The 12,995-nt window shown below is 44.2% G+C and overlaps 1 protein-coding gene across 4 annotated transcripts in view; it reads right to left on the reverse strand.

Moving 5' to 3' along the window:
• Positions 1-1,965: 1,965 nt before the first annotated feature.
• Positions 1,966-12,995, reverse strand: part of SYK (spleen associated tyrosine kinase) — a 240,231-nt gene continuing 229,201 nt past the window's right edge. For all 4 annotated transcript variants that reach the window (XM_030193604.1, XM_030193603.1, XM_030193605.1 and 1 more), the window contains 3 exons: positions 9,460-9,600; positions 8,185-8,297; positions 1,966-3,767 (listed from right to left, as the gene is read on the reverse strand). In XM_030193604.1, the coding sequence (XP_030049464.1) occupies positions 3,695-3,767; positions 8,185-8,297; positions 9,460-9,600 (327 nt within the window). In that variant the 3' untranslated portion in view covers positions 1,966-3,694. The remainder of the gene's footprint in view (positions 3,768-8,184; positions 8,298-9,459; positions 9,601-12,995) is intronic.

Consider the following 12,995-nt stretch of genomic DNA (forward strand, 5'->3'; position numbering starts at 1 on the left):
TCTTCTGCGTCCAACCATTGCAACAGGAAGTTGTATCAGAGAGGGCCAGACACAGCAGTCTGGGAAGGCCCCAGAGTTCCTGTGTGAATTGCGGATAGCCCGAAAATATAAGCTGCAAAAACTGCAGTGGCGGTGGGGGAAGGAGAAGGAAGTGGCACCAATCCTGGACCTACAGGAAGGAAGGTAACGAGCGATGCTGGATTTGGGGAAGGCAGAGGGTTGCAGGGAAAGGGAGACCTCTGTGGTGGGGTGTGTGTGTGTGGAGACCTATGTGGCCCCCAGGGGGGTGCCGTGAACCAAAAAAGTTTGGGGACCCTGATATATATAAGAAATAGGCACCTTCTTATTGAATTGCACTCCTGACATGCTAGGCATCCTGATGGTGCAGAGGGATTCTCTATTCTGTACCAAAATGCCATTATAAAATGCTCGTGTAACCCAACATTGGCACATCTAATATTTAGATGCTAGCAGTTGCACCAGCCATTGATTTGGGTTGACTGCTGATGTCTAAATATTGCAGAAGAAGAAAAAAACAAAAGTAGGAGTGGACAATGTTCTTTCACACATCAAAAAATGTATTTTAGAAACAGATATTGTAAAGGCACCACATATGCAGAGACCTGACACGGGACCGTGTTTCGGCGGTAAGGACCTGCCTGCCTCAGGAGGTCACACAATCTGTATGATGTTCCCGCATTCAAGAATATCGCTTGATGTGTCTGAGTGTGGTAATATTGTGGGAGCTGAGATTAGGTTTCTTCCATGCTCCAATCTCAACTTGTTGATAACATCATACAAATTGTGTGACTGCTGAAGAAGGTGGGTCCATACCGCCAAAACACGGTCCCATGTCAGGTCTCTAAATTATCTGCCCCTACTTTTTTCTTCTTGTGATTCATAGAATGCCCTCCTGAGGGAGGTGGTGGAGAAAAAAAAAACCTATGGTGGAGTTCAAAATGGCGTGGGATGAACACAGATGATCTCTAATTAGAACATGAATGGTATAAAAACAAAACTTAAAAGGTTGCATATGTGTTTGCAGGTCAAGTGGTGCTTAGATGGTAACTCTGGCTGTATTGATTAAGGCCAGTGCTGGACTGGCTTGTATGGTCTATGTCCACATATCCGGTTTAGGATGGGCTGGAGAGAGCTTTGATGGTAAACTCCAGTAATTTGGAACATGAGGACAGTGCTGGGCAGACTTTTACGTTCTGTGTCCTGCAAATGACAAGACGGATTTGGATAGGCTGGAGTGGGCTTTGATGGCGACTCCAGTAGTTGAAACATAAAGACAGTGCCAGGTGGACTTCTACAGTCTATGTCCCAGAAACAACAAAGAAAGACCATGATCAAATATATAATATCACGTTCATTGTTGATTTTAATCTTGAATTGATAATGAATGTGACTGTTGGGCAGACTGGATGGACCATTCATGTCTTTATCTGCTGTCACTTACTATGTTACTATATTGCATGGGTGCCTTGTCTCCTTCTGGTTTTCTTTTTTGTAAGTATTGCAGAGGTGCATGCAATTTAATTCTGTAGTTACCTGCTTAACTGGATGCATTGCCAATGATTGCCCGTATTCTGCCCATGTCTATGCTCCCTTGCAGTTATGCATTAATGCACTTATGAGCATCCCTACCGAATAGTGCTGACACATATGTATAACTGCTAATTTACCATGCAGTTACACATGCAGGGGGTGCATAACTGTGGGCACCTTGTTATAGAATTGCCCTTCACATATATATAGCAGGTGCAAGTCAAGGATCTCTACATATATTCAGCTCTGCTCACTATATGGATAGCAGTGTTAAATAAACATAGGGGCTGATATTCAGACTCTGGGAGTTAGCCAGGCTGCCTCCCGCGGTCAGTGCTGAGCCCAGATATTCAACGTCAGGCCGTTTCCAGTGACCGGCATTGAAAAGTTTATTTACTTTTGGACGGTTTAAACATAAATGGCCAAATCGATCTTCAGCGCTGGCCAGTTAAGTTTAAACTAGCTAAAAATAGGTCTGCTATTTTGGCGGCCCAATTTGGTGCTAAACTTAGCCGGCAATGCACTGAATATTTGCGGATAGCCGGCTATATCGCAATATGCAGCCGATTATCCGCTAACTGCTGACTGGGAATATTTGGCAAGTAATAACTGGCTATCTCCCGCTGAATATTGGCAGATAGCCGGCTAAGCACTATTTAACCGGACAAGAGCCATTCCTGGCTGGTTAAATAGCACTGAATATTGGGTGGATATTTTTTTAAACACCACAGCCTGTCAATCTTTAGCTGCAAAACGTATAGCCAATTTAAAAAAGGAAATGTGAATAGTTTTCCCCTGTTAATGGCTTACAAAGTATGCAGGTACAAGAGTGCTCACCTACTTTGTACCTCCTATTTCTATAGGCAGTGGAATGAGGACAGAGCATGACATTGAATAATCCAAATATATGTGCATTTGTTTCTCTGCAATTCTAAATTATGCACCCCTCAGGATGAGTCATTAATGGTTAGACTAACAGTATATGTTGTAAAAGCCTCTCTCTACCTTTAGCGATCACCCACGGAAATCTAGCTAGATAACTACAGGGCCTTTTTACTAAGCTGCGGTAAAAGCTATGGCATACCTCAGGGAGCGCCCCTGCATCCAGTGGTAAGTTCCAAATTAGTGCATGCTAATCTGGGTGCTAATAATTTTTTTAAATTTTCTTTTGGAAGCATTCCTCTGCAAATCAGATAACACGCTATGGTTACTACATGATTACCGCAAGAGCCCTTACCACCTACAAAATAGATGTTAGCAAGTGCTCATGCATGAGGTTTTTTTTTTTAATGGCTGCATACTAATGGCGGCATTAGCGCAGGTCTATTAATACAAAAAAATGGAAAATCAGCGTTTTACTGCAGCTTAGTAAAATGACCCCCTACATTTGTAAGCAGATAAATCCCTTTATAATTGTCTTTCAAAATGACAGGATGGCTTAAAAGAAGTCCAGGATGATTCTTGTTTAACATCTGCAGAATGCATTTGAAAATGCTTCCCCATATTGAAGACCATTTGTTTAACAGATGAAACCTAGATGAAGCAATTTTCAAAATTAATGAAAAAAGGAAACAAATAAAAATTGCACTGCATAATACCCATGGCCTTTTTCATAGTCCAAATTTGGCAATATTAATGATGGGTGTTAGATGTTCTGCTTTGGTGCTTATTGAATTGGTTTCTTTCATTAATGAGGCCAAGTTAATGGAGGCTATTAACTATGCACCAAGGCATCTCAACTTAGGCGCTCCTCAGTTTACTTGAAAAACTAATTTCATGTTCAAGAATAACACAGGCATCTGACACATAAAATAAATCTAGGGATGTTTGTCTAGATGAAAACAAACTTTTCATATCGAAACATTCTATAAAACTGGAATACATTTTGGAGCAAAAGCTTTAAAAGGCTCATAGTTAAAGCTTTCTTTTAAAGAAGACATGTTGGACTAGCAACAAGCAAACAACATGTTCTCCTCTTGACGTATGGCGGTGACTTCAGATGCATGGGCAATGTCATTGTTTATGCATTTATGCAAATGAAGTTTTATTTTATTATTTAAAAAAATGTATTGTGCTGTGTTTTTCCCCCTGAAGGCTCCAATAAGAAGATGATGATGAGCAGAATTCAGTAGCAGGGATGCCGTCAATGGCTAACGTCATAGTAATAGTTACGAAGCTTGAGTTCCACAGAAGTAAATCCTGGCCGGTCTTCGAGACTGTAAGTAGATGAAGAGTTATCAAGCTACAATGCCATTTTATGCTTTTTATCTACATTTTTTGTTTACATACACATTTGTTTTATTATATATTTGTTTAAGCAATTTGCTCATGTATATCTATATTTTTATTTGTACTCTTGAGGCAGGCCTTACGGCAGAAACACAGCTCGTGTTGAGTCATGATGAGTTAATAAATTGCCATATTGCACCGTATGTTTAGGGACTTTCTTGTCACATTTGCAGTTTGTGGTTTTGGTTTGCGTGTATGCAAAGGTCAGTTCTTCTTTTGTTTTGTTAAAAGATGAAAGTCATGAAACAGAGTGATGTACTTTCATATGAGCAAATCACATCAGGGTAAGTGGTTTCAAGAAAAACCTCATTCACTTATAATCCTCCATGGGGCTCTTTCACTAAGCTGCAGTAGTGTTTTCCGCTCATGATAAAAATCAGCTGGTGCTAAACGCCAAGTCGCCCATAGGAATATAATGGGTGTCTCGGTGTTTACCACCAGTTGATTTCTACCATGATATAAAAACCTTATTGTGGCTTAGTAAAAGATCCTCTATGTTAAGGAGTGTAAGCACAGTACCAGAGAGGATGAGTTTTGCTTTGAAATGAAACAGGACATCTGAAGAACAGGTTCTGTTTTTTTTTTCCTTTCATTTTCTAAACAGAAAGAAAGAAAACATAACACAATATTTTTTTATTATTTTGAATATGTTACCAGCAAGCTGGAACAAATGGGGATCAGTGCTGCCTCATTTGTACCACTGGATGGGCTAAGATATGGGGTGGGGATAGGAAACCCCTAAAGCTGTTTATTTTGGAGGTTTAGGTTCAACACCATTTCTTTAGATTTTGTTTTTCCCTTTCTTTTCTATTCCAGTTCTTTTTTTTAAAGTTATACAAGAGAATCCAAATTAACAACAAATTAAACAAATACCACCCAAAATGGTAATGAAGAACAAAAGTATTCTTTTTCAGTGCACATTCCTAATTACATTTACTGTACATTTTCATCCACAGATACAAAATTGGTGAAAAATTCCTTCACAGCCATATTTAATAAGCACCATTAGCTGTTAACGTGGCAATTACACTCGCTAACAGTCAACATGGGTGCTGTATTAACAGTGAACATGTTGCTTTAGCAGTTAACATGATTTCTACATTCACAGCTAATGAGGAACGGAACACACCTTCCAGTTAATGCAGAGATAGATATCACATAGTACAGCGTTTTTCAACTAGTGTGCCGCAACTGCTCCCCAAGTGTGCCACGGTGAGTCCAGGAATCCCCTCCATATAACTTGGCAATCGTGCGATGCCATGATGTTCTTCCTCCCAATCCTTGGGTCTCTCGCCTCTCTGCTGTGATCTTCAAACTTTGCGGTTGCCGCTGTTATTAGAACAAGCCTTCCTCTGGCCAGCCCCAGGGTCCTTTCTCTGATGTGACTTCCTTTTGCCATGCAAGAGGGCCACAACAGAGGGAAAGCCTCACGATGGCCATAGGAAGGTGTGTTCTAAAAGCGGCCGGCAACACAAAGTTTGAAAAAATCGGAGCAGAGAGGAGAGAGAGACTGAGGGGTGGGTGGAGGAAGGTCGGAGAAGAGATTAGACCCAAGAAAGAGTGGAGACAGGCTGAACATATGTGGGAGTGAAGAGGGGAGGCAGGCTGCACATGTGTGGGAGGGAAAGGAAGACAGGAAGCACATGTGTGGGAAGGAAGGGGAGGCAGGCTGCACATATTTGGGAGGTAAGGGAAGAGGGGAGACTGCCGTTCCCCAGAAGTTGAGCCCCTAAGTGCGGGAGGCCTGCAGGGCTTACGAGACGGAGCAGGAAGCGGGGTGGTGAACGTAATGACCAGACAGGCAGCAGGTAAGAGAGTGATCCAGGTACAGGCAAAGTCAATAGGCAGGCAGCAGGCAAGGAAGTAATCCAGAAACAGGCAATGTTAACAGGCAGGCAGCAGGAAGGGGAGTAATCCAGGTATAGGCAATGTCAATAGGCAAACAACAGGCAAGAGAGTAATCCAGGTACGGGCAAAGTCAGCAACGAGGGACAAAGTAGAGAAGAAGCACACTACTGAGCAAGTAACACCTACCAATACAGAAGCCAAAGCATGGAGTCCAGGAAAAGCTCAGCTGATAAAGTGCTGGCATCTGACATCAGCAGGGACCAGCAGGGAGAAGGAGCACAGACATAGGACAAGAGCAGGGAAAGGAGGAACTGGAAGGCTAATAGGAGAGAAGCAAGGGAAGCCAGGCAGAGAGAGAGCAGACTCAGGTGCGTGGAAGCAAAGTAATCAAAGAGCCTGGAAGCCAGGCAGAGAGAGAGCAGAGCCAGGTGCATGGAAGCAAAGCAATCAAGGAGCCTGCAGCCAGAGAAGAACTACACACACATGGCTCAGGGCTGTGCCAGTCAAGTGTGCGTGTCGACGGGACCCCGCGCAGCCCGAGGACGCTGCTTGCATTGAGGTAGGAGACATGACAGTACCCCCTCCTTAAGGACCCCCCCCCCCCTCTGCCTAGGTCCAGGTTTGGAAGGGTAGCGGGTATGGAATTCCCAGATCAATTCAGGTGCATGGATGTTGACAGTGGGCTCCCAGGAATTATCCTCGGGACCAAAGTGCTTCCAGGATAGCAAATAGAACAGCCATCCCCTTTGACGTTTGGAGTCCAGAACCTCATCTACCTGAAATTCAGGATCAGGCTCGGAGTCAGAAACAATGATCTTCTTCAGCTCTGGGTCCCATTTAGAGGTTAAGAATGGCTTTAGCAGGGACACATGAAAGGCATTGTGGACCTTGAGGTTAGCTGGTAACTGGAGACGATAAGTGACAGCTCCCACCTGAGATCGTACTTGGGTCCAATGTATCGGGGAGCAAACTTGAAGGAGGGTAAACTGAGCCTCAAGTATTTGGTACTGAGCCAAACCTTTTGTCCAGGTTGAAAAATCAGAGCAGACCGCCTTTTACGATCTGCGAAAAGCTTGTATCTAGTGGCTTGCTGAAGATGTTGTTGGACCCTGTTCCAAATGTCCCGGATATTGGTGAGGGTCTGCTGGAGCAGAGGCGAGGCTTGAGTCTGAGGGACTGAAAGTGGTAGTCGTGGGTGGTGCCCATACACCGTAAAAAATGGTGACGTATAAGAGGCAGTGTGGAAGTCGTTGTTATAGGCGAATTCAGCCCAAGGGGAGTAATGTAGACCAGTCATCCTGTCAGTTATTAGTGTACATTCACAGGAAGGTCTTGAGAATTTGATTGACCCATTCCACCAGTCCATTGGTCTGTGGGTGGTATGCGGATGAGAAATGGGTGGTGATGCCAACAGCAGAACACAGAGCTCTCCAGAACCTAGAAGTGAATTGCGATCCCGGATCACTTATGATTCGGAGAGGGAGGCCATGTAAACGGAAAATATGCTGGATGAAAGCCTTGGCAAGAGTGGCAGTGAAAGGGAGAGATCTCATGGGAATAAAATGGGCCATTCGAGAAAATCGGTCCACCACGACCCAAATGACTATGTGGCCTTGGGAAGGTGATAAATCCGTAATAAAATCCATAGATACTTCCTGCCAAGGCAGCTGTGGAACTAGCAGTGGCTGTAAAAATCCCCAAGGCTTGCCAGGAGAGGATTTGGTTTGGGCGCAGGTGGGACAGGTGGAAACAAATTGTAAGACATCCTGCACCATTCGTGGCCACCAATTGTATTGAGAGATCAAGTGAAAGGTCTTGCGGAATCCAGAGTGATCGGCAAATGTGGAGGAGTGTCCCTATTTGAAAACCTTTTTCCTAGACTGGGGTGGTACAGAAGTCTTCATGATTGTGGGAGTGACCACGGTAGTGGAAGCGACACAGGCCGGATTAAGCATGGGGTAGGTCTCCTCGGGTTCTTCGGGAGGGTTGAAGGCCCTGGATAGGGCATCAGCTTGACTATTCTTTTCAGCAGGTCGGAATACCAGGCGGATGTTAAAGCGGGAAGGGATGTGGAAGGAGGGGAGAGAATCACAGCATCAGCTCCCACTTTATTTCTTTGTGGTTGGCCCTGCAGTAGCGCAGTTGCTCCCACGTTATCAGTAATTGCACGTAGCACAATGCAATGCATTGTGGTGTCTATCCTGTACAGTAAATGCAAAGCAGATGCTGGACATGCTTTTACTGCAAAGGGTTTTTAGTTGCCACATGTTAATGTTTGTGGTAAAAGTGTAGTAACTGCAAAACTTACCGCACTTCAGTAAAAGGGCCCCACAATTTCACTTAAGGAAGCAGCATTGTCGTTATTACCAGGGGCTTTTCTGCTAGTCATAATTTATTAAGCAGTTCCTAAGCTTAGCTAAATTCACTTAATTAAGAAGTCAAATACATAGTTTCTGGGTAAATGTGAAGCACACATTTAGACGTATAGATACTCACTTGTAGGTCCAACAGCGTTTCATTAAGCTGTACATTTCTGTGGGACAGTTAGCTGGACTTTCCATTCGCAATCCACTTTCAATCATCTGGGCAACCTCGCTTCCTTTCATTCCCTGAACAAATATAAATATTTGAAACAGAGATGAATATTGCTTGAAAACTTCTAGTCAGTAACTGCATATAAGATTACACAGCAAATATAGGATGTTGAGGAATAAAGTTAGGCCAATGGAAAGAAAACGAGAATCTTAATTAGAGGATGGTTAGATATAGAATGAGTAGAGATTTATCTGGAGTTAGCCAATAATAGGAGTATAGGCAACCTGACATATCTGATGATAACACTGTTCCCTCAAAGCAGAGCAGGAGTCCTCCACCTACAGTGCTGCCAGTGGGGGGTGCTGTGTCACTATCACAGACCTACCAAGTCTCCCACTGACACTTTTGTGAGTCATTTCCCGCAATCCTGCCAGAGTGCTGGGATCTCCCGCTGAACAGCTCCGTTTCCAGGGACAGCAGGAAATGCCTTTATTAAATGTCATCTCTTGCTGCCACTGGTCTCGCAGCAGCAGGGAATGATGTTTTACAAGGTGTCTCCAGCTGTCGCTGGGAAGGGAGGCTGTGCTGAGGCACAACTGTTGGCAGTTCTGGGCAGAGCAGTGGGCGGTTCTAGGTGGGGCTATAGGCAGGTTGGGTGGAGCTATGGGTGGGGTGAGCAGAGCTATGGGTGAGTTGGGGCAGAACTATGGGTGGGCCCTAAATCTCCAGCTCAGGAGGCTGACCCCCTTGGCAGCTCTGCTATCACATTTTCAATAGTGAGGAACAGGCAAGCTCTGCAGGACTCCAGTGAACGTGTCTGTTCTTAGCAATTAAACACACAATATTGAAGCACCCCCCCCCCCCCCCCTTGCTGGAAGACATGCAGTTGGAGGACTCCCACTCAGCTTAGAGGGAACAGTGGATGATACTATTTAATGCCTCTGATCTATTATTTCTAGCACTGACGTCCAATCCTAGTCCCAGCATGGCAAATACAAATGTAGGCATTGATTATGAAATGATGCAGACTATCTTTACCTCTGGCTGTTATTCGGAGCCTAATTTTCTATATCTGGTCCATAATGAAAATACAAGAGAGAACCTAGGGTTATTGGAGCTCATTTGAGTTCCCATGGAAAATAATGTAAGCAATCCAATGAATTTCTGTGGACTAACAAAAAAATGTAGCATATAGCTGCATCATGAAGATACATCACAACATGAAATGAAAGTTACCTTATATGGCTTTTGCCCATAAGAAAATGCCTCCCACATTAATACTCCAAAGCTCCAGACATCACTTTTGCTAGAAAACTTGAAGAAGTTGATGCATTCTGGGGCATACCACTTGATTGGCCATTTTCCATGACCTTGTGCCTTTAATAAAGTTATAAAAACAGAATGTCAAACAGAGGTGTAATGTTGAAATGTTAGTTTCTAGAAGTAAATAATTATTGTTGCATTAATATTCTCACAAAAATATAAGAAGCTGCACTAAACTGAAAAAAAAAATAAAGGTCACCAAACAGAAAAATTTATCTAAACCAATGGTTTCTAAACTTATCAGGGGCAGCAGAGCATGTTGTTCAGATCCAACAAACTCCACCCTCTCCAGTGGTGTGCTGGAGCAGGCTCTCACAGGCTTGCAAGAGCCGGTTGTTAGGTTTTTAAGAATTTTGGGAGCCGGTTGTTAAAGTAGGGCCCTCCATGGCTACTTTAACAACTGGCTCCCAAAATGTGGGCTTGGGCCCCCTGCTGAATTCTCTTTTACTTTGCTGGTAGGGATGCTGAGCCCTGCCAGCCAAGTAAATAGACTACTGCTGCTCCCCGCTCCTTGTTTCCAGCTCTGGGCAGCAGGCTGGGACTTCTCAAGCATGTGAGAGAAGTTCCAGCATGCTGCTCAGAGCAAGACTTTGGGAGTGGTGGCAGTCCATTTATTGGCTGCCAGCAAAGGTATGCCTAGCGTGCCCGCACGAAGGGAGGGAGGGAGGAGAGAGAGGCAAGTGTTGCTCCCCTCCCCCCCCCAGCCGCCCCTGACCCTTCCAACTGCAGAACTGGCTACATCTCGAGAAAGAGCCTGTTATTAAAAATTTACCAGCACACCCCTGACCCTCTCCCTTGTTAATGAAGCTCTCTGGTTGATCATGCTGTGTAGGGGAAAAGTTGGTTGGGTTTGTGACCTGCTGGTCCACCACTTTTTACTGCCTGTGCTCATCACCCACAATCATCACAATCATCACAATCATCCAAGTTATCCGTAATGAATATGTATACATTATATTGGCATGTATTTGAACTAAGAATTTGAGTAACTTGCATATATTGGTTATCTACAAAATATGACCTAGTTGCAGAACCTGAGGACAGAGGGAATCTAGATATATACCACAACACTAATGTATTGGTACAACCCAGATGCCTTCAAATATCCTTAACTCCAAGAATTCCATACTGCTCTGCATATATAGAACAGCTGAGCTAATCCTGCTTTTTTTTTTTCTCACTGTATCAATGAATATGTATTTAGCCTTTCATACAATGGGTTTAAACCCAGTACTTGTTCTGCCTTTCCCTACAAATATTATGCAGGCCCTGGCTGAATATCGGGCCGGGACCAGCATAACTTTTTTTCCCTCTAATTCTGGTCCCCCAACCCCCTCTCACCCCCTGACAAAGTCTCCTCCTTCCCTCCCCAACCCCAGCCTTTGATCATCAACATCCTTCCCCTACCCCTGAACAAGCCCCCCACCCCAACCCCCTCTGGTCTATGTAGGCACCCCTGGGCCTACCTGTATACCTGGTGGTTCAGGGGGGGGGGGGTCACTGGGGGCAGGAGTGCAGCCTCCTCCTGGTGGCTATCCAAAATGGATGCCACGACCTCTTGCAGCAGATAGTAGTACTTGTAGTACTGCAAGCTGCCGTGAGAGGTCATGGCAGCCATTTTGGCTAGATGCTGCAAAAGGCAGAAGGGAGGGGGCTGCACGTCTGCCCCCAACGACTCCTGTTGAACCACCAGGGAGACAGGTAGGCCTGAGGGTGCCTACATAGACTTTGGAAGGGATTGGGGGATCATTCAGGGAGGATGGGAGAGGTGTTGATGGTCACGGGCTGGGGAAAGGGAAGGGTTTTGTCAGGGGGCAGGAGGGGGCTAGATGGTTCATAGTTTTTTTTAAAAAGAGTTATGCGGGTGCTGGCACTGAATACTGCATAACCCCAGGCTCCTCCCCAGTGCTACCCTTGTACTGCCCCTGACCTGCCCACTTTTTTGGTGAGCAGTCAGAGATGATATTCAGTTTGCCTGTCTGGTTTAGTGCCAGTGAATATCAGCGGATGGGCAGCTCAGAGCGAGTTAAGTGGGACAGAGACTCCCTTACACACTTTATAGAATAGCAACTAAGTGCAGTTGTGCATGTAGCTACAAATCAGCACCAATTAATGCCACAAGGGCTATTATTGGCACTTAATGCCAACTGGCATCTAATTAAAAAAATAAGTTAAGCATGCAATTTGCATTGTTATATAACTTGTATGCCCAAATTTGCATACTAGTTTGAGATTTGGGCACCCAACTTTATAGAATCTGGGGGTTAATGTTTAAATTCATGAGTCGTTCAGATTATAGTCTTGCTTTACAATCACCTTCAGTATAATGATTATTCAGAGTTTTGATCGGTACCATTATTATTACAGTTTACAAGGAGGGAGTAAGCAACTAGGAGAAGCTTTGAAAAATCCTTAAAAATCTATCTACCTCAATGTCTTCTCATAAATAGAAGAACAGAGAGAAGAGCAAAGGTGGGCAGAATGGAAGTGGGATCTTAGTGACTATGTTTAACTACCAGTTGGTCAGTATTCTTATGTCCTGGTCAGTGTTTTCATTTAAATATCAGCCAGATTAGATATTTTATATAGAAGTGGAGGCATTGAATATAGCTGCGAGCCTTAATCTTATATGGCCACATATATGTGAAAATTACATCATAAGATTACCCTCTAAATGGGATTGGAGAAATCTGGGTTACTCATAGCAGAACTTCAGTTCCCACAGTCTTCTGGAGGCAAATGTACTAACCTTTGGTAAATACTGTCAATAGCTAAACTGTAGCTGTTTTGCATGAAAGTTTTGTGATATATGCCAATGAGCAACATAAAAAAAGCTTTTATGCAAACTTATCGGCTAGATTTATTAAAGTGTGGTAAGATTTGGCAGGTAATGGAGTGAATTCTATATATGGCGCCAAAAAAACTGGCATGAAAAAATGCTGCTCTATAAGCCACCCTTAAAGTTAGGTATGGTTTATAGAATAGCGCTTATGCCCAGAAATCACACCTAACTTTTGGTGTAGCCATTTGTACCAACTGAAACATAGTGCATATGTACACCCCTAAATTTGGTGTGCATCCCACCTTATTCTATATCAATGTGTTTCAATGCCAGAAATGTCCCAGTTCCGCCCATGGCCTTCCCATTTCCGCACCTCAATTTTTTACTCGCATGCAACATTTAGCTGCCGATCCTGCACCTAAATTTGAGATGGGGGAATGGTACTGGCCCTTCAGTCTCTGGCCTGGGAGCATCTAGGCTGCAACTTTGAGGGCCAATCCTACTGGGTCACTGGACTAACCATGATCTTTTTATCTCTCATAGTCTCCATCTGCTCGCCATAACTGAGACTTGGCTCTGCCCTGAAGACTCTGCTTCAGTCGCAGCCCTCTGCCATGGTGGTTATCTCTTCTCCCATACTCCTCGCCCTATTGGCCGTGGTGGTGGT

Source organism: Microcaecilia unicolor, chromosome 2 (genome assembly GCF_901765095.1).
Source record: "Microcaecilia unicolor chromosome 2, aMicUni1.1, whole genome shotgun sequence".
In the NCBI taxonomy this organism is placed as follows: Eukaryota; Metazoa; Chordata; class Amphibia; order Gymnophiona; family Siphonopidae; genus Microcaecilia; species Microcaecilia unicolor.